The 27,134-nt window shown below is 47.3% G+C and overlaps 1 protein-coding gene across 3 annotated transcripts in view; it reads right to left on the bottom strand.

The window, feature by feature from the left end:
* The window catches only part of CDK8 (cyclin dependent kinase 8), an 88,682-nt gene extending 68,475 nt beyond the window's left edge, over positions 1-20,207 (bottom strand). For 2 of the 3 annotated variants that reach the window (XM_001516766.4, XM_007664105.3), the window contains exon 1: positions 19,813-20,205. In XM_001516766.4, the coding sequence (XP_001516816.1) occupies positions 19,813-19,940 (128 nt within the window). In that variant the 5' untranslated portion in view covers positions 19,941-20,205. Of the gene's footprint in view, positions 1-19,812 lie in introns of all 3 variants that reach the window. The other variant, XM_007664104.3, reaches the window with a different exon arrangement.
* Between the last annotated feature and the right edge of the window lie 6,927 nt (positions 20,208-27,134).

Here is a 27,134-nt window from a genome sequence, read left to right as displayed (position 1 = left end):
TGCACGGCTGTGAAATATTACCGAAATGATTAAACAAAACGTAGCTACTCCACAGAGAGGTCGTTTCCCATGGAGGATCCGGGAACTCTCTAATCCTGGCTCTGCCGCTGCCTTGCTTGTATGGCCTGAGGCAAGTCACTCAACTGCAAATGTCATTTGTATCTCTCACAGTAGTGCTGTGCACAAAAACCAAACTCATTAATGATTGTAATGCACTTTGAAAATATAAAATGCTATTGGCCTGTTGCCAGGACAGCCCCAGGGCCTCTTCCAACATTGAAGGCCAGGCAGCCCTGCCAAGACCATCTGAGAGCCTTTTACTAGGACCGCGTGACATCACTGCACCTTTTCTCTTTTTTGTTCCCTTCAAAACCAGTCTGTGCTCACCTTCTTTCCGTCTCCCTCTCGGCCACAAAAGCCTGCCCGTGAACGCACTGCTCATCTCTCCGCTTCGACAAAAGGGAAGAAGTGGGCTCCTCACCTGTGTTTATTCACATTTGGAGAAACGCAGTAGAAAATTTCCAAACAGAGGCTTTTTGGAAGCAGAGATCGGATTTTTTTACCCGGTGTGCAGCATTTATGTTAATGAATTCTAACAGCAATAACAAGTTAAGGCCGGATCATCTCCAAACCATTCTGCGGGCACTGCCAGTTGAGGGCTGAGTCCACATCCTGGTAGCAAAACTAGAGATTACCAAAGACTGCTGAACTGGAAACTCTGGAAAATGACGGCTCAACATCCACTGCTGGACAACAAAAGCACCAGCTAGAACAGCTGGGGAACTGATCACATTTCCCGGACTATAAAGGTCACTGGGGTAAACAGAGAAAACATGGAACCATTTTACAAATCCAGTATCTTAAGGAAGCAGCGTGATCTAACAGAAAGAGCCCTGGCCTGGCAGGAAAAAAAAAGACCGGGGTTTCTAATCGCAGCTCTGCCATCTCTATGCTGTGTGATCTTGGGCAAGGCAATCAACTCTTCTGTGCCTCAGTTTCTTCATCTGCAAAATGGGGATTCCATACCAGTTCCTCCTCCCACTTAGATTGTGCGTCAGGGACTGTGTCTGACATGATTCTCTTATATCTACCTTAGGATTTAGTAATGTGCTCAGCACATAATTATTACTGTGTTTTTTGTTAGGGGCTTCTTAGTATTATCTCCAAGGCTAAAATTCCACACCGGATTTGTCTAATAATTTTCCCTTCGCTCTTTCCTCCCACTAATTTCTGCCCCATCCACCCCAACCCTGAATCAGTACCTGCTATGGGCTGCAAACGGACAGCACTAAATATAAAAACGGGCTCCAGCTTCTCTTCTACTAGAAGTACACAGCTGGTTCGCCACCTTCTCTCATAGTGGTGGTGGAAAAGAAAGAAGACAAAGAAATTAATCAAGGAAGCAGCTGGCTGTATAGCCTAGGTAGAAAACAGAACGTCAATCAACAGCAGTTATTTAGTACTTATAATATTCAATTTATGCTATTAAATGCTCACAGTGCCAAGCAACAAGAGATGCCCTGTGATAGACGCAAGAGAATCTTAGGCCCAGTACCTGTCCCACATGGGCTTCTATCTAAGAAGAAGGGAGAGCAGGTGAGAGGTAGCATGACCCAGTGGATAAAGCATGGGCCTGGGAGTCAGAAAGACCTGGGTTCTAATCCCAGCTGTGCCAGTTGTCTCCTGGGCAACCTTGAGCAAGTCACTTAAGTTCTCTGGGCCTCACTTGACTCATCTGTAAGACTGTGAGCCCCAACATGATGATCTTGCATCTACCCCAATGCTTAGGTCAGTTCCTGGAACACGGTAAGCCCTTAACAGATATCATTAAAAAGCAGGTATTTTCATCAATATTTTCCAAAAGAGAAAACTGGGGCACGAGGAGTTCAAATGACCATCCTGAGATCAGGCAGCAGCCAAGCGCCAGACCAAGGACTAGAACCTGGGTCTCATGATTCCCAGATCCATGCTCTTTTCAACTGGGCCATGCTCTACCTACAAGACAGAACTGGTCCCTGCCCTGGGGCTTGTCCAAAGGATGAAAACAGAGGGGGTAAAAAAAAAGAATCCGATCATCAATAGGGTTTAATGAGCACTTACAGTGTGCAGAGCACTGTACCAAGGACTTAATTGGAGCATGTGTCACCCCTGCCACTATGCTGAGAGACCTCGCCAGAGGAGGGGGGTCTCAGTTTCAAAACTCTATTGCTACTGTTTTCTTTTCCATTTCAAAGTAAACAAGTAGATAGTCCAGAGATTTTAAAGACCTTAAAACCTGCAGTTTTTGACCTTAGAGTTTCTCTTGTTTTGAATGCCTCCTCTTTACCCTGAATAAGAACAGCTTGAGTAGTCTCTGCCTTTTAGATCACAGAAGGGTCCTCTCAAGGGACAAGGAGCAAGTGAGATGCCTAGTTTGCCCCCATGTCTCACTTCATGTCTCCCCGCTCGTCAAGGACCTCCAGTGGTTGCCCATCCACCTCCACATCAAACAGAAACTCCTTACCATCGACTGTAAACTCATTATGGGTGGGGAATGTTTCTGCTAATTCTACTGTACCGTACACTCCCAAGCAGAGTACAGTGCTCTGCATATAATAAATGCTAAATAATGCCACTGATTGATTTAAAGCACTCAATCACCTTGTCCCCTCTTACCTTAGTTCCCGATTTCCTACTGCAACCCAATCCACACACTTCTCTCCTCTAATGCCAACCTACTCACTGTATCTCCATTCATCTATCTCGCCTCCCGACATCTTGCCAATGTTCTCCCTCTAGCCTGGCCCTCTCTCCCCCTTCATATCCGACAGACAACCACTCTCCCCACCTCAAAACCTTATTAAAATCCTATCTCCTCCAAGAAGCCCTCCAGGTCTACGCCCCCATTTCCCCTTCTCTCTCTACTTTCTGCGTTGTTTATGCATTTGATATTCACCCCATGCTGAGCCCCATAGCACTTAACTACATAACCATAATTTAGTTTAATGTCAGTCTCCCCCTCCCATCTGTAAGTGCTTGGTAGGCAAGGAATGTTTCTTCCAACTCTGCTCTACTGGACTCTCCCAAGTGCTTAGTATAGTGCTCTGCACAAAGTAAGCACTGAATAAACACCATTGTTTGCTTGACTATCACCTCCCAGCCTGGGATCCCACCAGATGTGAAAACCCGCTCCAGCTCCTCATCTACTAGAAATTTACATCTGGCTTGCCAACGTAAAGTTCACTAGAATGGAGACTTTTTTTTTTTTACCCTCTTCTGGTCTATCTCCCAGATGCTCGATACAGTGTTCTGCTTAGTTGGGGGCTCAGTAAATACCACTGACTGGCTGACCATGTTTCTTCTCAGTCCTCAAGCTGATGCTGTTTGGGTTTTGATTTTACTGATTTTTTTACTTCTATTTTGTTCTGTGGCCCTTCAACTTCTCCCTCTTAGGTTTTAACAATCCAATTTTAATCTCGGTTGAAAACACTCCCAAAATGGTCTCTGATTTAAAAACAAAGAACAAGACCCCATATAGCCAGAGAAAGCTTGACTCAATTCCAATTTTTGGTCAGTGAATAACCTTGGAGAGGTTGCCTCCCCTGCCCCAAACCCCGCTCTGTAGCTGTTGAAGGGAGCAAAAACAACCTTTCCTCTGCTGAATGCTTCTGATCAAGGCTTGAATGATTTCTCTAGAGCATTATTTTTCAAACATGAAGTCAAAGCCTGGGGCATCATATCTCCTGTGAAGCGAGGGCTACACTCCTGACAAGCTCTGTATAAGACACGCTCACGTTATAGTAGCCGTGTCGTGAATGATGCCACGCACATATACCCCGGCCATCTCTCCATTCCACAGCATGTTCTATCCAAATGAAGGTACACTTTCAGCACCAAACAAAAACTCACCATTGGCTTCAAAGCACTCAGTCCCCTTGCACCCTTCTACCTCACCTCGCTACTCTCTTGATACAACCCAGCCCGCACATTTCTCTCCTCTAATGCAGAAGTTCTCATTGTGCCTCGATCTCGTCCATCTCACTGCAGACCCTTCGCCCGTGTCCTCCCTCTGGCCTGGAATGCCCTCCCTCTGCAAATTTGAGAGAAATTTACTCTCCCCCTCTTCAAAGCCTTATTGAAGGCACATCTCCTCCAAGAAGGCTTCCTTAAGCCCTCCTTTCCTCTTCTCCCACGCCCTTCCGTGTCGCCCTGACTTGTTCCCTTTATTCAAACCCCCTCCCAGCCCCACGGCACTTATGTACCTATCTGTTACTTATTTATATTAACGTCTGTGTTCCCCTCTAGACTGTAAACTTGTAGTGGGCAGGGAATGTGTCTGCTTATTGTTATACTGTATTCTCCCAAGCACTTACTACAGTAAGCGTACAATAAATACAACTGAATGAATGAAGGCCATTTCCTAATTCCCCAACATGCACTATTGGAGAATTGCACTGCTCATGGCTCCATGACCCAGGCAGAAACAAAAGCCGCCACCAGCCAATGACTCAAGAAGAAAGAAGGAGTCCTTCTTAATAATTATGGTATTTGTTAAGTGCTTACGATGTGCCAAGCACTGTTCTAAGCACCGGGGTAGAGATGAGGTAAGCAGGTTGTCCCATGTGGGGCTCACAGTCTTAATCCCCATTTTACAGATGAGGTAACTGAGGCTCAGAGAAGTTAAGTGGCTTGCCCCAGGTCATACAGCAGACAAGTGGTGGGGCCAGGATTAGAACCCATGACCTCTGACTCCCAAGCCCGTGCTCCTGCCACTAAGCCACGCTCCGCCTCCTCTGCCCAAGACTTGCCCAAGCCAGCTCAGCCACAGCTGGCAAGACAAGTCTACAGGCCCCGGTAACAGGGAGGCAAAAGGATCCTCAGTCAGAATCCCTCCAATTCTACCTCCTCATCCGAATCACAGGTCTTCGATTATGACATGAGACAAAAATGGTAATCGTAGTAGTAAATTATTGTACTAATAGTATTTACGGAGGATCCAAACTGAGCAACAAAACCATGACGTTAGTCTTGGTACATAATAGTAATAATGGTATTTATTAAGCGCTTACTATTTACTAAGCACTAGTCTAAGCGTTTGGGTAGATACACGTTAAACAGGTTGGACACAGACCCGGTCCCACATGGGGCTCACGCTCTTAATCCCCATTCTACAGATGACATAACTGAGGCCCAGAGGAGTGAAGTGACTTGCCCAAGGTCACCCAGCAGACACGTGAGAGAGCCGGCATTTGAACGCAGGTCCTTCTGACTCCCAGGCCCATGCTCTATCCACTAAGCCACGCTTTTTCTCTACATTACACTCATCGGCACAGGTGGAATAATATAGCTCCCAGGCACCGAAAAGAAAAGATTCTACATATTATGACAGTCAGCCAGGCTCTCATAACGAGAGTATTACATGGTATTTATTGAGCACTTACTAGGTAATAAGACCTGTGCTGGGTGCTGAGGTAGATATAACAGAATCAGATCGGATCCAACCTGTCCCACCCTGTGCTTATAGTGTAACAGACAGGAAGAGCAGGTGTCTTTTTTCTACCTCTAAGACAACTGAGGCCCAGAGGGGTTAAGTGAATTACCCCAGGTGACAGTTTTTGCCCTGAGCAATCAACATTAATTGAAAGTGGCAGAATGTGCCAGTTATCCCAAAGCACAACAGAGTGTAGGCAGCCACCCACACACAAATGGATTAAGTTTACTTCCAGTAGCATCATCTCCAAACAGGTAACTCCACAGATTTATGAAAGTGTCACGATGGAGGTGCACCTGGTGATTTAACACCTATGAGGTAAAAGCTGGTATAATTATTTAGATTAGAGATTGACTGACTGATTCTGGTTGTTATTGTTTCATTACGTGTTCTACTTAACATACGGTGAGCCCATGGTTGGGGAGGGATTGTGCCTATTTGTTGCCAAATTGCACTTGCCACGGGCTTAGTACTGCGCTCTGCACACAGCAGGCGCTCGATAAATACGATCGAATGAATGAATGAACAAGGGAGCCAGCCCCAAGGTATTTCATGAGAACAGAGATATAACTCCCCAATCTGAACAGATCTTCATATAGTAATTTTTAAAACATACTTGATAAGTGAGTATATCAAACTGGAATCCTGCTTGCCTTGGAAATTTAATCAGAACTCCTGGACCAATATGATTTTAGGTGTTACTAAATTTTTAGTCTAGAAAGGCTGTGACTTCAAATGACTTAATCATAGTTATTGAATCCTTGCTGTGTGCAGAGCTCTGTACTAAGCACTTGAGAGAATACAATAGAGTTGGGTCTCCTCGTACTCTCCAGCAGATAAATCATGGCTACATTTTTAACCACTTCGAAATATAAAACTAAGGATGAGTGTTGTTGCTCATTCCAAAATGTGGAGGGTCATGCTATTACTACTAATAATGATGATAATAATTATTATAAGCAGGAGGTTATCATAGCCTTTCCCTAAAAAATATGCAGTTGTAATCAGGTTTGAAAAGCAGCATCCCTAAACTGAGAGAACACTGATCCATGCGGTTTCCATAAGGACATCCAATTGGTTTGTTACCAAAAAAAAAAAAAATTGCACCATCTCCTAGAATGGAGAGGTGCTGTCAAAAACACTTATGAAACACAATGCGCTAGATGAAGAGAAACAGATTAAGGCCTTTGAATGTATTTTTTTAGATCAGTTTCCCTACCATTTTCAAGAGCTATATTGCTAATTCTAGCCAAACAAGCAGAGTCACTGGTCTGGAAGAGACCTAGCAAAGGCATCTACCTGATCTATCCCCAGTGCCTTCAGCCAAAACAAACTCACAGCTCTAATTCACTTTTCCCTCTTTTCAAATAAAAACGGACTTTGGGGGGGGGGGTGGTTAAGAAAGTTCTTGCTTGCAACGTGGCCTTACAAATATTAAAAAGGGAGCATAACATTTCCAGGAAGAGTCGCTTTTGAATACAAAATGGTATTACAACTCGCCAAACGCACAGTTGCTTTAGCCAAGACATAAACGTAATGAAATTAGCAAAATGTAAAAATCATCTGGCAGATAGTCCCTTGTCTGGTCCTCTGGTGAGAGCAGTGGTCTCTTCTAGGCCAGCAACGAAGCTGACAATCCCTACAGCCTCAGAATACCTCCTGTAAGCCATTTCCTCTTCTCCCAATCCCTTATGTGTCACCCTAGTGCTAGGATTTGCAATCTTTATTCACCCTTTCCTCAGTCCCTCAGCACTACGTACATATCTGTAATTTCATGTATTTATATTCATGTCTCTCTCTCCCTCTAGACTGTAAGCTCGTATGGGCAGGGAATGTGTCGACCAACTCTGTTATACTATCCTCTCCCAAGTGCTTAGAACAGTACTCTACACATAGTAAGCACTCAGTAAATACGACTGATGGATTGACTGATCCGCACAGGGTCCTTTCCATCCAGAGAACCAGGCCAAAGCCAGCAGAGGACACATATGGCAAAGCAAATGGGAGCAAGGCAATTAATGCTGTGCAGGGTTTGTACCAGTCCAGTGCCAGTGCTTAGTACAGGTCTCCACTCACAGTAAGTGCTCAATTACTATGATGGACTGGCTACTAAGAGATAAGGACGGGACGGGGTGATCCTGTGCTATCCAGGGGGAAAACAGGAATACGGGTCAATAGCAAAGAGGGTAAGGTCACCTCCACAATGATACTCCCTTGGGCCATGGGTAGATGGACACCAAAGATAGGAGCCTTTAACCAGAGCAAGGATGTTGCTTGGTGATCAGAAAGCTTCAACATCTGCCCTGCTGCTTCCTCCAAGGAGCAGCAGAAGCAACAAGAGAGATTCAGCCCAGAAGAGTTTCGGAGAAGAGCTGGGAGATGGGCTGGAGGGAGGAGAAGCAGAGAGGAAAGACTGGGAGAGAAGGCTGGTGAGAGATTGTCCGTGGGGAAGCTGTCGTAACTGCAGCGAGCTCACTCCCTCAGCCCCACATCTTCCCCCACTAACCGATTCCGTCCTTCTCAGAACCCCCGCTAGAACTCCAGAGGTCAGATAAGGGTTAACACAGCGACTGCTGTGTTCATTCAGTCACTGGCCAAAATTACACTTTTCTTTTTTTTCCTAACCACAAATAGTAATCTAATTCATGGCTCCTGAAAAAACTTCATGAATCTTCCACGTAGAAGCTTTTTAACTCCCATGACACAAGTACGCCGAGACTATCCGTTTCCATTTCTTCTCCTAAATAAACGGCCGGGGGCAATTACGTTAAGGTCTTTGCATTGTGGACGAGTCCCCATTAGGCCCAGATTTCCCATATCCAAGCCACCCCTTTCTTACTTGACCTGAACCTACTTCCAAGAACCCAGATGTGCCTTGGACGGGAGAGACTGAGAAGTGGTGCCCTTTCCTCTCCACCCAAACGGCTACCTTACTGTTATGGGCTCTCGTTATATCCCGGCTAGACTACTGTGTCGGCCTTCTCTCTGACCTCCCTTCCTCCTCTCTCGCCCCGCTCCGGTCTATTCTTCACTCCGCTGCCCGGCTCATCTTCCTGCAGAAACGATCTGGGCATGTCACTCCCCTTCTTAAACAACTCCAGTGGTTGCCTATCGACCTCCGCTCCAAACAAAAACTCCTCACTCTAGGCTTCGAGGCTCTCCGTCACCTTGCCCCTTCCTACCTCTCCTCCCTTCTCTCTTTCTACCGCCCACCCCGCACGCTCCGCTCCTCCGCCGCCCACCTCCTCGCCGTCCCTCGGTCTCGCCTATCCCGCCGTCGACCCCCGGGTCACGTCCTCCCGCGGTCCCGGAACGCCCTCCCTCCTCACCTCCGCCAAACTGATTCTCTTTCCCTCTTCAAAACCCTACTTAAAAATCACCTCCTCCAAGAGGCCTTCCCAGACTGAGCTCCTCTTCTCCCTCTACTCCCTCTGCCATCCCCCCTTTACCTCTCCGCAGCTAAAGCCTCATTTTCCCTTTTTCCCTCTGCTCCTCCACCTCTCCCTTCCCATCCCCACGGCACTGTACTCGTCCGCTCAACTGTATATATTTTTGTTACCCTATTTATTTTGTTAATGAATTGTACATCGCCTCGATTCTATTTAGTTGCCATTGTTTTTACGAGATGTTCTTCCCCTCGACGCTGTTTATTGCCATCGTTCTCGTCTGTCCGCCTCCCCCGATTAGACCGTAAGCCCGTCAAACGGCAGGGACTGTCTCTATCTGTTGCCGACTTGTTCATCCCAAACGCTTAGTACAGTGCTCTGCACATAGTAAGCGCTCAATAAATACTATTGAATGAATTGAATGAATGGTGCAAGGGGCTAGACTGCCAGGGCCACTGGGCCTGGGGCACCCTCTAGCCACCAGATCTAAGAGATGAGGAGGAGAATGAAGAACAGTGAGCCTGAAAATAGAACCCCAGGGCTCAGGCACAGCTGTGGGCCAAGGCTAAAGAACCGGGGGGCCCTTCCTGATCCGACCCAACCACCCTAAACCCCTGCCCCTCAAATCAGGTGGCAGAGAAGCCCCGAGGCAAATGCAGACCCCCCCCAGCTCGACTCTGAGCTGCTGTAGGTTTTCTTTGACTTTGGCTTTGTGCTGCCCTGCACAGCCACTCGAATATGGCAAACATACTGATTACATTTATTGATCAATCATATTAAGTGCTTACTGTGTGCAGAGCACTGTATTAAGCACTTGGGAGCATACAATACAACAGAGTTGGTAAACACATTCCCTGCCCACAATGAGTTCACAGTCTAGAGGGGGTGACAGACATTAATATAAAGAAATTTACGTTATCATCAGTCAACAGCATTTATGGGGCACCTCCTATGTGCAGAGCACTGCACTAAACACTTGGCAGACCCCAGCAGAGCTACAAAACACAATTCTCCCCTTAAGGATGATGACGGAAGTTAAGTGCTTACTAGTCCTCAAGCACTGTTTTCAGTACTGGGATAGATACAAGCTAATCAGGTTGGACACAGTCCATGTCCCACAAGGGACTTATAGTCTTAAACTCCACTTTACAGATGAGATAGCTGAGGCCCAGAGAAGTGAAGTGACTTGCCTAAGGTCACAGAGCAGATAAGTGGCAGAGCTGGGATTAGAACCCAGGTCCTTCTGACTCCCAGGCCCATGCTTTATCTACTAGGCCATGCTGCTTCCCCTACGAAGTTTAAGGTCTGGCGGGGAAGACACATATGGAATGATTTTTAGATAGGAGATGACCTGGGGGAGCAAGCTAGTAGAAATTGTTTCGAGTTCGGTAAATATTTTTGTCCTTAACGACAAGAACAGTTTTGTCTACCACAATGACAATGATGTGGTGATGAATACACAATCCTTTCCTGGAAAGCCTTTTTAGCAAACTTTAAGGGTGGTTCAACCCTAGAAACTCACCGATCCCAGAATAACCCAAACCTCCTTCAAACAGTGAAGTTAATGCAGAGTTCTTCTCACACTTGCCCACTAAAAATCACATCACTTGCATGGACAGTAGAGCCTGCCGGGTCCAGACTCACCCTAAGACACAGACAGAGACCTTCCTTGGAGAGGTCTCTTAACAGATTTCATAAGTTACCAAAGGGTTAGACTTTAAAGGGCATGTCTCCACAGTTGATGAGGTACCAGTTACTCATTCAGGAGCTAACTTGAAGGAATTCATTTTGCTTTCACATCCCGGTAACTACATTTCAAAAGCAGAATCAACACAAAGCCAGTGAACCCTGGGCTTATCCTTCCTTGTGGTATTCCTCCAGCTTTTAGTGGTAGCAAGCTGATTATGGAGGGGCAAAATTCAACATTCACTAAACATTTTTCCTGAGCACTTATCTGTATGGATGCTGTGTCATAAACAGTACAAAACAAGACATGGTCCCTGACTTTTCAACATACCATCATCTAAGCTAGACAGCCCTGGTTTAGTCGGATATATATGAGACTGTGTTAACTCACAATTGCCTCCATCACAATTTCTCCCAATTTCTGAGGAAATAAAAATTTTTTTGTACCACACACTGGCAATTGTTAAACAGTAATTATGGCATGGGCACAAAGGGTGGCGGGGATGGGGAGAAGAGTGAGGGTAGCTACCAAAACTCACTATATGCCTACTGTATGACTAGAAGAGATGCAGTTTCAAGTGCCCTCTTACTTTTTTCCCATTTCTCCCCTCCTTTCGGCCTCCTTTTTCCTCTCTTTTTTCCACCAGTTCCCCTTATTGCCTCAATTCCCTATGATAGTCCTTCCCTTGTTTGGGGTTTACAAAAATTATCTAAAAAAGTGGGGCAATTTAGCACATAATTATGGAATACGGAAAACTAAAAGCATGAGACAAATACATAAATGATATGAAAAATTTACAGTGGGCACAAGCAAGAGGGTGAGTCAGAAGAATTGAGTTGGGTTTTGAAGTTAAAACATTTAGACAAAGCGGGGTCACATGGGTCATCACCTCCATCCCAACTATTTGGAGAAAGGGACATTGGGCAGGTATGGTTCCAGAAAAATCTTTGAATGACTGACAGAAAAAGAACAAAACTTAAAAGATACACCGAATAAAATTTCCAGGGAGTCCTTTCTTAAGCAGGGAAAGATTTATCATTGATTAGGAAGAATTTCTCCAGGCCACTAGCATTAACAGAATTAAAGTCACAGCAAGAAGTTAGATGAGCAATACTACAGTGTTAATCCACTCCCTGAAAAATTCAACTCAGGATCATTCTGCCTAGAGAATAAATCATTTTGTTAAAATGGTAGTTGAATTTCAGCAGTTCTTCACTTATTTTCATCAGTCGATCGATCGTATTTGTGGAGCACTCACTGTGAGCAAAGCCCTGTACTAAGCTCTTGGGAGATGACCTGGGAATCCGGATCCTGGGAGTCAGAAGGACTTGGGTTCTAATCCCAACTCTGTCACTTGTCTGCTATGTGACCTTGAGCAAGTCATTTAACTTCTCTGTGCCTCAGGTACCTCATCCGTAAAGTGGGGATGAAGACTGTGAGCCCATGCGAGATATGGACTCTGGCCAGACCTGAGGAGCTTGCATCTACCCCCGCCGCAGTGCCTGTACCCGTGTCTGGCACACAGTAAGCGCTTCATAAATGCCACAGTTATTATTCTTACATAGAATCCAGCACCCTTTTTTTTTTTAGAAAAATAAAGATTGCACAAGTCACTTACTTTCTTTGGGAGTGGCCAGAAAATACACTGGAGAGAAAACTTTGGACATGAGAAAAATACCACCACTGAACGGTGAAAACTTAAGGGTCCCATGCGTGAAAAGTGGGTGGCTCTGACTTTTTTTAAAAAAACAAAAACACACCAATTGCTTTCTCCCGCCGTTCCTGTAACCTTTTCTCATTTTGCAAGCAAACTCAATTTTGTTTTCTAATTTACGCTGAGTGCAAATGCAACTGACCCGAAAAGAAAAGTAATCCCTCTGCCACCCACGGAACACCCGGTTGTTGTCCAGGCAGAAAGAACACTTTCCATCTCATTTAGAATGACAGTGTGCACAAATTAATTTCCAGGCTTACTGGGCATTCATGTTCCACTTAATGTTTAACTCCTTTTGGGATTATTTTAAATTAATTCAGACCTCCAAGAAGTCTTCTGATGCTCTTTATCCTAGTTGCCATAATGATTTATCAAACATCATCTCCTAATTCTTCTCCTTCCCCCCTACTACCCCAAAAGCATTTCAAGCTTTACATTTGCAGGTAACTGCATTATTGTTGGGTAATGACATATCAAATTTAAAAATGGACAAGACATATGGAATATTTAAAAAATTGATTTTCCTTTTTTGTAAATAAAAATATATGCTTATTCAAAGGGTCAGTGGCCCACAAAGCTATTCTAACATTCAGAAGTTCACTGGACTATAAAAATCATGCAAAAACATATTTCTGTTCATGTTAAATGTATTACTGATGAATCTGCCCTAAATTTTGGAAAAATAGGTATTAAAAGTGTTTTAGCAGAGCCAAATTATTCAATTTTAAGTCTGTTGGTAGGACTTAACAGAAAACTCTCTGCGGTTTCAAATTTGTATAAGTAACTTACTAAGTTCCTGGGGGGCTTTGAAATATATACTTGCAAAATACCCAAGTAACTGGTAAGATCAAATCAATCCTAACGGTCCAAATTGTTTTGAGGTATTGATTATACAAAAAAAAAAACGGCCATAGAATTTACATGGCAGGTCCAAAGTTAAACTGTATTAAATTGGCATAAGCCTCAAGCAGTATCTTTGAGAAATAAAATACTTCACTTTCATCGGAACAGAGTGCAAACTACAACCAAATCTGAAAAATAGTCCCTTTGGAAAACAAACTGCTTCAAATATCTTTTTATATCTGATCATTTTTCAAATGCTCATCATAGAACTGAAATCATTAAACAATTCGGCATCATAAGTTCTGAGACTAAAGTGTCCATCTAAAACTACCATATTATTTTTGGCTGTAACTGACATTTTTATATTCAAAATGCTTATTGCCAATTTTAATATGGAATTATTATAATTTAATACATCAAATTAAAACCTGATAATGAAACAGGTAGTTATATGTATATGTGCATATCTAACTGTTAAGCCAAACCATTTGAAAATGTGCAATACCCATTTCATACCCAAAACCCATAGCAAATCACTGTTACAACTGCATATAACTTGCATATTTGCCCAGGTACCCATTGTCAATTTATGAAAATGCTGGTGGTTCCTTTTCAAGGAGAACCGGAGTAGCTTCAAGTCACTAAAATTCGATAAAAACAGATGACCCGTGTCATTAAAACAAGAAATCCTGATTTGTGCTTGGGAAAAAGGGGAGAATTGTATGACCATGTCTGAATTTCAAAGTGCCATGAAAAAGGCCTTTTTCAAAAGACATGGGCATTTTTAATCACACAGGATTTTTTTTTTAAATACAGAGGTTTTCACAGTGTCCTATTTTAATGAAAAAACTAATTACCCTACAACCGAGTCAGCAATATCCCCAGATCCTCATTTTGCACATGTCCTCAGCCCGGCCACTTGGTTAAATGGGACTTTTAGAGATGTATAGCCCACGAAGTATCGAGTTTTAAAGTCTCTGCTTCAGCAAATACCCACAATGTTTCATTGCGCAAATAGACTCTCGAGGAGATTGGTTACTAGGTTCCCCTTCCTTTTATAAAACTCGCTGCAAATTCACATCTGTTTGAAACCAAGCCTCACAAGGAGGTAAAACCCCTAGTAGACACTCCCTAATCAATCACTAGACAGTCGGTCATGAAAATGGTCTCATTCTCCCGTTTCAGATATGGCTTTTCTTGAATCCCCTTTCCCTTTTCCAAACTGCTCCCCCCCCCCCCCAAAATCCCAGCTGTTCCATTTTAAAATGTTGACTAACAGCTAGTCCCAATGATAGTGATTATGGAACATCCCCTCCATCGGTTTTTGGACTGCAGAGCAAGGTCTGAGCAGCCTTTTCCTCCCAGTTCTTAATATAATATTGTCAGCACGCAGCATTTCTGTCAGAAGAAAGGAGTGAACGTGTTTTTTCACCTGAACTGACAACTGCTTACTGGAGCTCCTGACAAAGAAAGAGAAGACACGTAGCTTGGCAGTGCGGGAAGCTAAACCTAGCCCTGGATTTAATGAAGTCATTTCTGGGGACGGTTTTTAAAACAAAGGGACTATTTAAAGTTAGCTGCCAGATGCTCCGTTTAGGGGGCACAAGCAGTGGAGCCCAGTCCTCTGGGGGGGGTCTTTGCCTTCCCCGCCACCCAGGCTGCAGCGAGCCCCCATTCGTTCATTCAATAGTATTTATTGAGCGCTTACTATGTGCAGAGCACTGTACTAGGCGCTTGGAATGGACAATTCGGCCACAGATAGAGACGATCCCTGCCCAATGACGGGCTCACAGCCTAATCGGGGGAGAGAGACGGACAAAAACAAGACAACATAATCACGATAAATAGAAACAAGGGGATGTACACTTCATTAACAAAATAAATAGGGTAATCAAAATAGATACAAATGAGCACAGTGCTGAGGGGAGGAGAAGGGCCATTATTCTGTGCAGAAGCCCACCGCTCCTCCTCGGGCTACTGACCCCTCCACCGGCTGTGGTTTTGCTGCAGACAGGGCATCAACTCCAGAAGACGAGGTGCGACGGGCTGCCTTCTCTCTGGCAAACGGAACCCCACCTAGGTTGGCAAACCATCTCCAGATAATAATAATGTTGGTATTTTGTTAAGCACTTACTGTGTGCAGAGCACTGTTCTAAGCGCTGGGGTAGATACAGGGTCATCCCTGTGAGGCTCACGGTTAATCCCCACTTTCCAGACGAGGTAACTGAGGCACAGAGAAGTTAAGTGACTTGCCCACGGTCACACAGCTGACAAGTGGCAGAGCCGGCATTCGAACCCATGACCTCCGACTCCCAAGCCCAGGCTCTTGCCACTGAGCCACGCCCGGGGCTGCCTGAAAAAAAAACCCCCAGGCTGGCGGGTGTCAGAGATGCAGCGTGGCTCAGTGTGGCAAGAGCCCGGGCTTCGGGGTCGGAGGATGTGGGCTCCGCCACTTTGTCTGCTGTGTGTTCATTCATTCATTCAATAGTATTTATTGAGCGCTTACTATGTGCAGAGCACTGTACTAAGCGCTTGGGATGAACAAGTCGGCAACAGATAGAGACGGTCCCTGCTGTTTGACGGGCTTACGGTCTAATCGGGGGAGACGGACAGACGAGAACGATGGCGATAAACAGAGTCAAGGGGCAGAACATCTCGTAAAAACAAGGGCAACTAAATAGAATCGAGGCGATGTACAACTCATTAACAAAATAAATAGGGTAACGAAAATATATACAGTTGAGCGGATGAGTACGGTGCCGTGGGGATGGGAAGGGAGAGGTGGAGGAGCAGAGGGAAAAGGGGAAAATGAGGCTTTAGCTGCGGAGAGGTAAAGGGGGGATGGCAGAGGGAGTAGAGGGAGAAGAGGAGCTCAGTCTGGGAACGCCTCTTGGAGGAGGTGATTTTTAAGTAGGGTTTTGAAGAGGGAAAGAGAATCGGTTTGGCGGAGGTGAGGAGGGAGGGCGTTCCGGGACCGCGGGAGGACGCGACCCGGGGGTCGACGGCGGGATGGGCGAGACCGAGGGACGGCGAGGAGGCGGGTGGCGGAGGAGCGGAGCGTGCGGGGTGGGCGGTAGAAAGAGAGAAGGGAGGAGAGGTAGGAAGGGGCGAGGTGACGGAGAGCCTCGAAGCCTAGAGTGAGGAGTTTTTGTTTGGAGCGGAGGTCGATAGGCAACCACTGGAGTTGTTTAAGAAGGGGAGTGACATGCCCAGATCGTTTCTGCAGGAAGATGAGCCGGGCAGCGGAGTGAAGAATAGACCGGAGCGGGGCGAGAGAGGAGGAAGGGAGGTCAGAGAGTGTGCCCTTGGGCAAGCCACTAAACTCCTCTGTGCTTCAGTGACCTCATCTGGGAAATGGGGATTACAACTGGGAGCCCCAAGTGGGACAACCTGATTACTCTGTATCTACCCCAGCGCTTAAAAGAGGGCTTGGCACAGAGTAAGCGCTTAACAAATGCCATCAGCATTATTATTATTACTGGTAGGCAGAGGCGGGAGGGAAGACTGAAGGAAAGGGGAGAAGGGGGAAACCCAGCGCTTAGTACGCTGCCCGGCACAAAGTATTCAATAGTATTTTCATTCAATAGTATTTATTGAGCACTTATTATGTGCAGAGCACTGTACTAAGCACTTGGAATATACAATTAGGCAACAAAGTAGTGCTTAATAAATGCCACTATTATTATTATTATTATTATTAAAACTGTACCCCACCAAAGTTGCCCTCCAAACCACAAGTTGCTTGGGGCTGGATGCGCAATCCCGACGCCCCATCTCCAGATGGGCCCGGGGCTGCCTAAAAAAGCCCCCCAAGATGGCAGGTGTCAGAAAAGCAGTACGGCCTAGAGGCAAGAGCATGGACTCGGTAGTCAGAGGTCGTGGGTTCTAATTCTGACTTTGCCACTTGTCTGCCGTATGACCTTGGTCCAGTCCTTTAACCTCTCTGTGCTTCAGTTACCTCATCTGTAAGGTGGGGATTGAGACTGTGAGCCCCACATGGGACAGGAACTGTGTTCAACCTGACTACCTTCTATCTACCCCAGCGCTTAGAAAAGTGCCTGGCACATAGTAAGCACTTAATAGATACCATTATTAGTAGTATTATCTTCTCCCCCAGAAAAGGGGGACCATCCCAGGGGGCTGCAACTTTCTCCCCCCATGCAAAGGCACAGTGAGATCCTACGGAAGCCGCATCTGAGATCTCTGGCACACCTAGATCCCTCTCTCCCGAGCACTTAGCACAATGCTCCGCACATCGCGAGTGCTCAAAATCATACCACCAAAGGATTGATCCTGGAAGGGCACACGGGGTGTCCCCCTAACATCCATGTAGAAGCAGCACGGCATAGCGGCTAGAGCCTGGGTCTGGGAGTCAGAGAGTCATGGGTTCTAATCCCGGCTCTGCCACTTGTCAGCTGTATGACTTTGGGCAAGTTACTTCACTTCTCTATGCCTCAGTTACCTCATCTGTAAAATGGGGATTAAGACTTTAAGCCCCATGTGGCACAACCTGGTCTCTACCCCAGTGTTTCGAACAGTGCTCGGCACATAGTAATGATAATAATGGTATTTGTTAAGCACTTACTATGTGCCAGGCATTGTACTAAGCACTTGGGCAGATATAAGCAAATCGGGTTGGACACAATCCCTGTCCCATGTGGGGCTCACAGTCTCAATCCCCATTTTACAGATGGGGTAAGTGAGTCCCAGAGAAGTGAAGTGACTTTCCCAAGGGCACACAGCAGACACGTGGTGGAGCCGGGGTTAGAACTCATGACCTTCTGACTCTCAGGTCCAGGCTCTAATCACTTCCCCCTTTCCCGACTGTGAGCCCGTTGTGGGCAGGGATTGTCTCTACTTGTTGCTGAATTGTACTTTCTAAGCGCTCAGTACAGAGCTGGGCACACACAACGCGCTCACTCAATACGACTGAATGACTGTCTCTGTTGCCCAATTGTACTTTCCAAGCGCTCAGTACGGTGCTGTGCATAGAGTAAGCACTCACTCAATACAACTGAATGAATGCTTGCCTCTATCTGTTGCCCAATTGTACTTTGCAAGCGCTCAGTACAGTGCTGTGCACACAGTAAGCGCTCAATCAATACGACTGAATGAACGACTGCCTCCTCCTGTTGCTGACCTGTACTTTCCAAGCGCTCAGTACAGCGCTGTGCCCATCGTTGGGCAGAGACTGTCTCTATCTGCTGCCGACTTGTGCATTCCAAGCGCTTAGTTCAGTGCTCTGCACAGTAAGCGCTCAATAAATACGAATGAACGAATGCACTAAGCTCTCACTCAGATCGAATGAATGATTGCCTCTATCTGTTGCCCAAATGTACTTTCCAAGCACTCAGTACAGTGCTGTGCACAGAATAAGTGCTCACTCAATACGACTGAATGAAGGATCGCCTCCATCTGTTGCCCGATTGTACTTTGCAAGCGCTCACTACAGCGCTGTGCACAGGGTAAGCGCTCCCTCAATAGCATTGAATGAATGATTGCCTCTATCTGTTGCCCAACCGTACTTCCCAAGCGAACAGTTCGACGCTGTGCACACACTAAGCGCTCCCTCAAAACGACCGCGCTGTGCACACACTGATCGCTCACTCGAAAGACCGAATGAACGACTGCCCTTATCTGTCACCCAACTGCACTTTCCAAGCGTCCGGTAGCCCAACTGTACTTCGCAAGTGCTCAGTACAGCGCTGTGCACATACTAAACGCTCACTCAATACGACTGAATGGATGATTGCCTCTCTCTGTCACCCAACTGCACTTTCCAAGCACTCAGTACAGTGCTGTGCGCAGGGTAAGCGCTCACTCCAAAGCCTGGAAGAATGCTTGCCTCTATCTGTCACCCAATTGTACTTTGCAGGCGCTCAGTACAGCGCTGTGCACAAGGTAAGCGCTCTCTCCAAAGCCTGAATGATTGTCTCTCTCTGTCGCTCAAGTGCACATTGCAAGCGCTGAGTAGAGCGCTGTGCACAGGGTAAGCGCTCACGCCAAAGCCCGAATGAATGATTGCCTCTATCTGTCGTCCAGGCGTCCAGTAGAGCGCTCCGCACAGGGTAAGCGCTCATTCCAAAGCCTGAATGAATGACTGCCTCCTTCTGTTGCCCAATTGTACTTTGCAGGCGCTCAGTACAGCGCTGTGCACAGGGTAAGCGCTCACTCCAAAGCCCGAATGAATGATTGCCTCTATCTGTCGTCCAGGCGTCCAGTAGAGCGCTCCGCACAGGGTAAGCGCTCACTCCAAAGCCTGAATGAATGACTGCCTCCTTCTGTTGCCCAATTGTTCTTTGCAAGCGCTCAGTACAGAGCTGTGCAAAGGGTAAGCGCTCACTCCAAAGCCTGAATGAATAACTGCCTCCTTCTGTTGCCCAACTGCACTTCGCAGGCGTCCAGCAGAGCGCTCCGCACAGGGTGAGCGCTCACCCCAAAGCCCGAATGAATAACTGCCTCCTTCTGTCGCCCCATTGGACTTTGCAAGCGCTCAGTACAGCGCCGTGCACAGGGTGAGCGCTCACTCCGCAGCCCGAATGAATGCTTGCCTCTCTCTGCACTTTCCGGGCGTGCAGCAGAGCGCTCCGCACAGGGTGAGCGCTCACTCCAAAGCCCGAATGAAGGCTCGCCTCTGTCTTGCACGGCCAGCAAGGTAATCGCACCGAACGGACGAAACGAGCGAACGGAGGGGGAGGCCGGGCCCACTCACCCGTCTTTCCTCTTGGCTTTGTAGACGTGCCCGTAAGTGCCCCGGCCGACTTTGCAGCCCTCGTACTCGAACAGGTCCTCCACCCTCTCCCGCTCGCCGCTCAGCTTCACTTTGAAGTCATAGTCCATTGTCACCGGCCCCCGGGACAACGGGGAGGCCGCCGCCGCCCCGGCGGGACGACGAGAGAGGAAAAAAGGAGGAGGAGGAGGAGAAGGAGGGAGCCCCACGGCGGAGGCAGGGACATCCAGGAGCACCGGGGGGAGGAGGGGAGGCTCCGCGGAGGAGGAGGGCGGCCTGGCCGGTCCCGCCGCGCCGCTCCGGCCCGCCCCCGGGCCCGCTGCGGGGGTGGCGGTCGTCGTGTCCCCCCCTCCGTCGTCGCCGGCTCCCGCCCGCCGCACCGAACCACGGCCGGTCCTTCCTCGCCGGACGGCAGGGAGGGCGGCGGGCGGGGAACTGTCGCAAAAACGTCGTGATTCCCTCCCTCCCCGCCGCCCCGGCAGGTGGTGGAGCTGTTTGGGCAGCGCTTACTAGGTGCCCAGCACTGTTGTGAGCGCTGCGGGGGGGGGGGGGGGGGGAATCCCCGGCTTCCTCCCCATTGAACAGATGAGGAACCTGAGGCAGAAGAATTATAAGGGTGGTAGTGGGGCAGCGCTTACTAGGTGCCCAGCACTGTTCGTCTTCATCCCCATTGAACAGATGAGGAACCTAAGGCCCAGAGAAGAAGAATTATAAGGATGGTATTTGGGCAGCGCTTACTAGGTGCCAAGCACTGTTCTGAGCGCTGCGGGGGGAATCACCGTCTTCATCCCCATTGAACAGATGAGGAACCTGAGGCAGAAGAATTACAAGGATGGTAGTGGGGCAGCGCTTACTAGGTGCCCAGCACTGTTCGTCTTCATCCCCATTGAACAGATGAGGAACCTAAGGCCCAGAGAAGAAGAATTATAAGGATGGTATTTGGGCAGCGCTTACTAGGTGCCAAGCACTGTTCTGAGCGCTGCGGGGGGGGGTCACCGTCTTCATCCCCATTTAACAGATGAGGAACCTGAGGCAGAAGAATTATAAGGGTGGTAGTTGGGCAGCGCTTACTAGGTGCCCAGCACTGTTCGTCTTCATCCCCATTGAACAGATGAGGAACCTAAGGCCCAGAGAAGAAGAATTATAAGGATGGTATTTGGGCAGCGCTTACTAGGTGCCAAGCACTGTTCTGAGCGCTGCGGGGGGGGATCACCGTCTTCATCCCCATTGAACAGATGAGGAACCTGAGGCAGAAGAATTACAAGGATGGTAGTTGGGCAGCGCTTACTAGGTGCCCAGCACTGTTCGTCTTCATCCCCATTGAACAGATGAGGAACCTAAGGCCCAGAGAAGAAGAATTATAAGGATGGTATTTGGGCAGCGCTTACTAGGTGCCAAGCACTGTTCTGAGCGCTGCGGGGGGGGGTCACCGTCTTCATCCCCATTTAACAGATGAGGAACCTGAGGCAGAAGAATTATAAGGGTGGTAGTTGGGCAGCGCTTACTAGGTGCCCAGCACTGTTCGTCTTCATCCCCATTGAACAGATGAGGAACCCGAGGCAGAAGAATTACAAGGATGGTAGTTGGGCAGCGCTTACTAGGTGCCCAGCACTGTTCGTCTTCATCCCCATTGAACAGATGAGGAACCTGAGGCCCAGAGAAGGAGAATTATAAGGATGGTATTTGGGCAGCGCTTACTAGGTGCCCAGCACTGGGAGGAACCTGAGGCCCAGAGAAGAAGAATTGTAATGATGGTATTTGGGCAGCGCTTACTAGGTGCCAAGCACTGTTCTGAGCACTGCGGGGGGATCCCCATCTTCATCCCCATTGAACAGATGAGGAAACAGGCCCAGAGAAGAAGAATTGTAATGATGGTATTTGGGCAGTGCTTCCTAGGTGCCAAGCACTGTTCTGAGCGCTGCAGGGGGAATCACCGTCTTCATCCCCATTTAAAAGATGAGGAACCTGAGGCAGAAGAATTACAATGATGGTAGTTGGGCAGCTCTTACTAGGTGCCGAGCACTGTTCTTCTTCATCCCTATTGAACAGATGAGGAACCTGAGGCCCAGAGAAGAAGAATTATAATGATGGTAGTTGGGCAGCGCTTACTAGGTGCCCAGCACTGTTCTTCTTCATCCCCATTTAACAGATGAGGAACCTAAGTCCCAGAGAAGAAGAATTGTAATGATGGTATTTGGGCAGCGCTTACTAGGTGCCCAGCACTGTTCGTCTTCATCCCCATTTAACAGATGAGGAACCTAAGGCCCAGAGAAGAAGAATTGTAATGATGGTATTTGGGCAGCGCTTACTAGGTGCCAAGCACTGTTCTGAGCGCTGCGGGGGGGATCACCGTCTTCATCCCCATTTAACAGATGAGGAACCTGAGGCAGAAGAATTATAATGATGGTAGTTGGGCAGCGCTTACTAGGTGCCCAGCACTGTTCTTCTTCATCCCCATTTAACAGATGAGGAACCTAAGGCCCAGAGAAGAAGAATTGTAATGATGGTATTTGGGCAGCGCTTACTAGGTGCCAAGCACTGTTCTGAGCGCTGCGGGGGGTATCACCGTCTTCATCCCCATTTAACAGATGAGGAACCTGAGGCAGAAGAATTATAATGATGGTAGTTGGGCAGCGCTTACTAGGTGCCCAGCACTGTTCTTCTTCATCCCCATTTAACAGATGAGGAACCTGAGGCAGAAGAATTATGATGATGGTATTTGGGCAGCGCTTACTAGGTGCCAAGCACTGTTCTGAGCGCTGCAGGGGGGGATTTCCCCCGAGGCCGCCACCGCCGCCGCCCCAACCCCACGTGGGGCCCACACAAGGCGGCGGGGACTACAAGCCCCACAATGCAGCGCGCGGCCCCCGCCGCCGCCGGGTTCGGGACCGCCCCGCCGGTGCATGCTGGGATTTGTAGTCCCCGAGGGAGGGGGACGGATGGCAGCGATTCGGCGCCGGCTCTGGGACAATAAGCAACATAACGGGGGCATCTCTTCAGCCCTTACGAGGTGCCAAGCGCTGCTCTAAGCGCTGGGGAGGATACGAGGCCATCAGGTGGTCCCTCGTGGGGCTCACGGGCTTCATCCCCATTGGACAGATGAGGAACCTGAGGCCCAGAGAAGAAGAAGAATGATGGTGGTGGTATTTGTTCAGCGCTTACTAGGTGCCAAGCACTGTTCTAAGCGCTGCGGGGGGGGATTCCCCCGTGGGGCTCATCGTCTTCATCCCCGTTTGACAGAGGAGGAACCTGAGGCCCAGAGAACAATAATAATAATAATAATGTGGTATTTGTTCGGCGCTTAGTATGTGCCAGGCACTGCTCTAAGCGCTGGGGAGGGATGCAGGGCCATCAGGTTGTCCCTCGTGGGGCTCACCATCTTCACCCCCATTTGACAGATGAGGAACCTGAGGCCCAGAGAAGAAGAAGATAATGGTGGTGGTATTTGTTCAGCGCTTAGTATGTGCCAAGCACTGTTCTAAGCACTGCGGGGGGGATCCCCCCCGTGGGGCTCGTCGTCTTCATCCCCATTTGACAGATGAGGCACCTGAGGCCCAGAGAAGAATAATTGTAATTATGGTATTTGTTAAGCGCTTACTATGTGCCAAGCACTGTTCTAAGCGCTGCCGGGGGGATTCCCCCGTGGGGCTCACCGTCTTCATCCCCGTTTGACAGATGAGGAACCTGAGGCCCAGAGAATAATAATAATAACAATAATAGTGGTATTTGTTCAGCGCTATGTGCCAAGCACTGTTCTAAGCGCTACGGGGGGGATTCCCCCATGAGGCTCACCGTCTTCATCCCCGTTTGTCAGATGAGGAACCTGAGGCCCAGAGAATAATAATAATTATGGTATTTGTTAAGCACTTACTATGTGCCAAACACTGTTCTAAGCACTGGGGGGGGAGTGGAATACAAGGCCATCAGGTTGTCCCCCGTGGGGCTCACCATCTTCATCCCCATTTGACAGATGAGGAACCTGAGGCCCAGGAAATAATAATAATAATTATGGTATTTGTTAAGCGCTTACTATGTGCGGAGCACTGTTCTAAGCGCTGGGGGAGATACAAGGGAATCAGATTGTCCCAAGTGGGGCTCACATTTCTTTTTAATCGCCATTTTTACAGATGAGGTCACTGAGGCCCAGAGAAGTGAAGTGACTTGCCCAAAGTCGCAGCAGACAAATGGCGGAGCCAGGATTAGAACCTCTGACTCCCAAGCCCGGGCTCCTTCCACTGAGCCATGCTGCTTCTCTTCCGGGAGCAGGGTAAGCACGGACAATCCCTGGCACGTGGGCCAGAGGGTGGATCGCCAGGCCATCCGCTGGGTAGGTCAGCTTCTAGCCTCAGCTCGGGGACTGAATTCGTTATCCCGGAGTCAGTCGCTCCCATTTTCTCTCATCTGCCTGCCACCTCTGCTCAAATGGCTGAAGCTTTAGGGATCCCGGGGCAGTAATCATAGACGCCTCCCTCAGCTCAGAGATAACGCTTACCAGAATTTTCTTACCAGTGCTTAGAACAGTGCCTGGCACATTGAAGGAACTTCAATGCCATGAAAAAAATAAATGAGGCCTTGATTGCCACAGCAAACCCAGCACAAGCACCGGCGAGAAAATGCAAAATATTGGAACTCCTGGTCTAGACCTGTGTCTCGAAAGGAACCACTCACTAATTTTGAGGTGGCCACCGACAGAATAATCAGACGCTCAAAATAATACATCTTCCCATAGAAAATTTCATTTTTCGTGTAGTTTATTTGCCTAAATAACCTGTTTTAAACCATTTTCTTTTATTATCGCTGTTTCATTTAAAAAGCCATGAGAATTCGGGACAGGTTAATCTGAACTTCACACTAGACTGACTAGGCACTGCCTGTCTCTATTTTTCAATTATTCAAAGTGACCCGAGACCATTTGTTCCCCGATAAGCTACAGAGGAGAATGTATAAATGGCCCAGAGGTAGACCTCTCATCTTGGATGCAGAAGCAGGATGAAGAAATGGAAGAAAGGGAGACAGTTGAGCACTTTATAACTTTTAATTCTGCCTAGAGCGTAAAATCTCAATATGACAGGAAGAAAATCAATCATAAAATTCAGATTGTGAGACATATAATTTTAACTAAATCAAATCATGAACAAATGTAACACCTTGATTTGTGGAGCCCATTTACCTTCCTGGAGCACTTCATCATCAACCTCATTTTGTCCCTCAACATCCCTGTGAGGTAGGAATCTTATCTCCCTTTTACTGATAAGAAAACCCAGGCCCAGAGAGGCTCAGTCCTTTTCTCAAATAATAATTGTGGCGTATGGTGAGCACCGACTCTGTGCTCACCCTAGTTTCCGAACACTGGGGTAGATACAAGATAATCAGGTCATACACAGTCCCTGTCCCACTCAGGGCTCACAGTCTAAGTAGGAGGGAGAATATAAGAGAAAAACTGAGGCACAGAGAAGTTAAGTGACTTGACCATGGCCCCACGGCAGGTAAGTGGCATAACTGGTATCCGATAACCCCGGTTATCAGACTTCCAGTCCCCATGCTCCTCCCAGTATCCAATCAATTCTAGAAGGCCAAGTTTAGAAAATCCCCGTCAGGACTTCTTTAGTCAAATTTTGCTCTGAAGTTTCTGCACTTTTCTTTTTTCCGATTTCCCTGGCTTCACATTCTTTTTCACTGAATTGGTTCCTTATTCAGAAACATTTGAAAAACTTCCAAAGTGGAAATAGAGCTTCCCATTATTCTCCGTGGGTATTCAATCCGCGACTTATTGAAAGCCTGTTGACTGAAGCCATCACCTTTCCTCGGCCTGGAATTCTTCGGCTCACTGGAGCCATGGCAGTCAGTCCTTCCAGGGGGTTCGGGAAGAGGAAAACTTTGCCCCGTTGTGCTTGGAGTGAGAGGCCAAGATACATCTCAAAACCTAGGACAGCAACAGATGTATTTACATAACGTAGAGTTCACTGGAAAGTTGAGTAACTCTCGATTAAAAGAGAAAGCCCATCGGCGTGATTAAGGCCCCAAACTTGACGTTTTTCTCAACGGTGGATATTATTTGCTGCGTGAGCCATCCAGATAATTGCTTCAACGCTCCATTTTACTCTGATGGTCCCGTGTATCCAAATACGGGTATAGACTATCCCGATAATAATCCAATAAAAGAAAATTTTGTTAAAAAGCCAGGTTAGGAAAATTAAATTAACTTCTTTAACAAGATCCTTTACCGTTTCTAAGTGGATTGATACTTTATAATATCTAAGTGGCTTGTTCTGGGAATGAATGTCGAGGTTTGCTTAATTCCTTCCATGAGGTTTGCTGCCCTCTATAGATTATTTTTATCATTTTTTCAAGTGAAGTATCTGTATCACGTTGGATGATTAAAACGACATTACAATTCTCACCCATCTAGGCAAAAGACAATACTGAGTATATTGAAAAGGGACTGCGTGTGAATAACGAACATTATAAAAGAGGCATTAAGGAGTAAATTACTTGAGTGTTTTCGAGTATAAAGAAGAACGCATTAGTACGTTTCCTTTCCTTACTCAATCTGGCGGAGAGGACTGTTGATTACGCCTTGGCTTTCTCAGTTAACGTTCGTTTACACTGCTCGCAGCCCTAGTCAGAGCATTTACTGAAACCCCACATATCGAGAAGCAGGTTGGCCTAAAGGAAAGAATCTGGGCCTGGGAGTCACGGGGCTTGGGTTCTAATCCTGCCTCTGTCTCTTAGCACTTAATATAGTGCTCTGCACAAGGTAGGTGTCCAATACATGCCATTGATTGATTGCCTGCCGGGAGACTTTGGGCACGTCACCTAACTTCTCTGTCCCTCAGTTTCCTCATCTGTCGAATGAGATTTAAACTCTATTCCCTCTTCCCACGTGTGACTTGGACTGTGTCGGCCCCAATTATCTTGTATAACAATAATAATAACAATTGTGGTATTTGTTAAGCGCTTACTATGTGTCAGGCACTGTAGTAAGTGCTGGGGCGAGTACAAGCAAATCGGGTTGGACACAGTCCCTGTCCCTCATGGGACTCGCAGTCTTAATCCCCATTTTACAAATGAGGTCACTGAGGCACAGAGAAGTCAAATGACTTGCCCAAGTCCAAACAGCAATTTACTGAACGCCCACTGGGTGCAACGCGTCATACTTAGTGCTTGGGAAGCAAAACAAAAAGCAACAGGTGACATATTTCGAGCTCACATTTTAATGAGTGAGAGGCATGAAAATATTTACAAAGAAACAGCGTGGCCTATGGATAGGGAATGGACCTGGAAGTCAGAAGGACCCGGGTTCT

The sequence above is a fragment of the Ornithorhynchus anatinus genome, chromosome 20 (assembly GCF_004115215.2).
Source record: "Ornithorhynchus anatinus isolate Pmale09 chromosome 20, mOrnAna1.pri.v4, whole genome shotgun sequence".
Classification (NCBI taxonomy): Eukaryota; Metazoa; Chordata; class Mammalia; order Monotremata; family Ornithorhynchidae; genus Ornithorhynchus; species Ornithorhynchus anatinus.
Note: the sequence above shows the minus strand (reverse complement) of the source record. Positions and strands in the feature narration are given on the sequence as shown.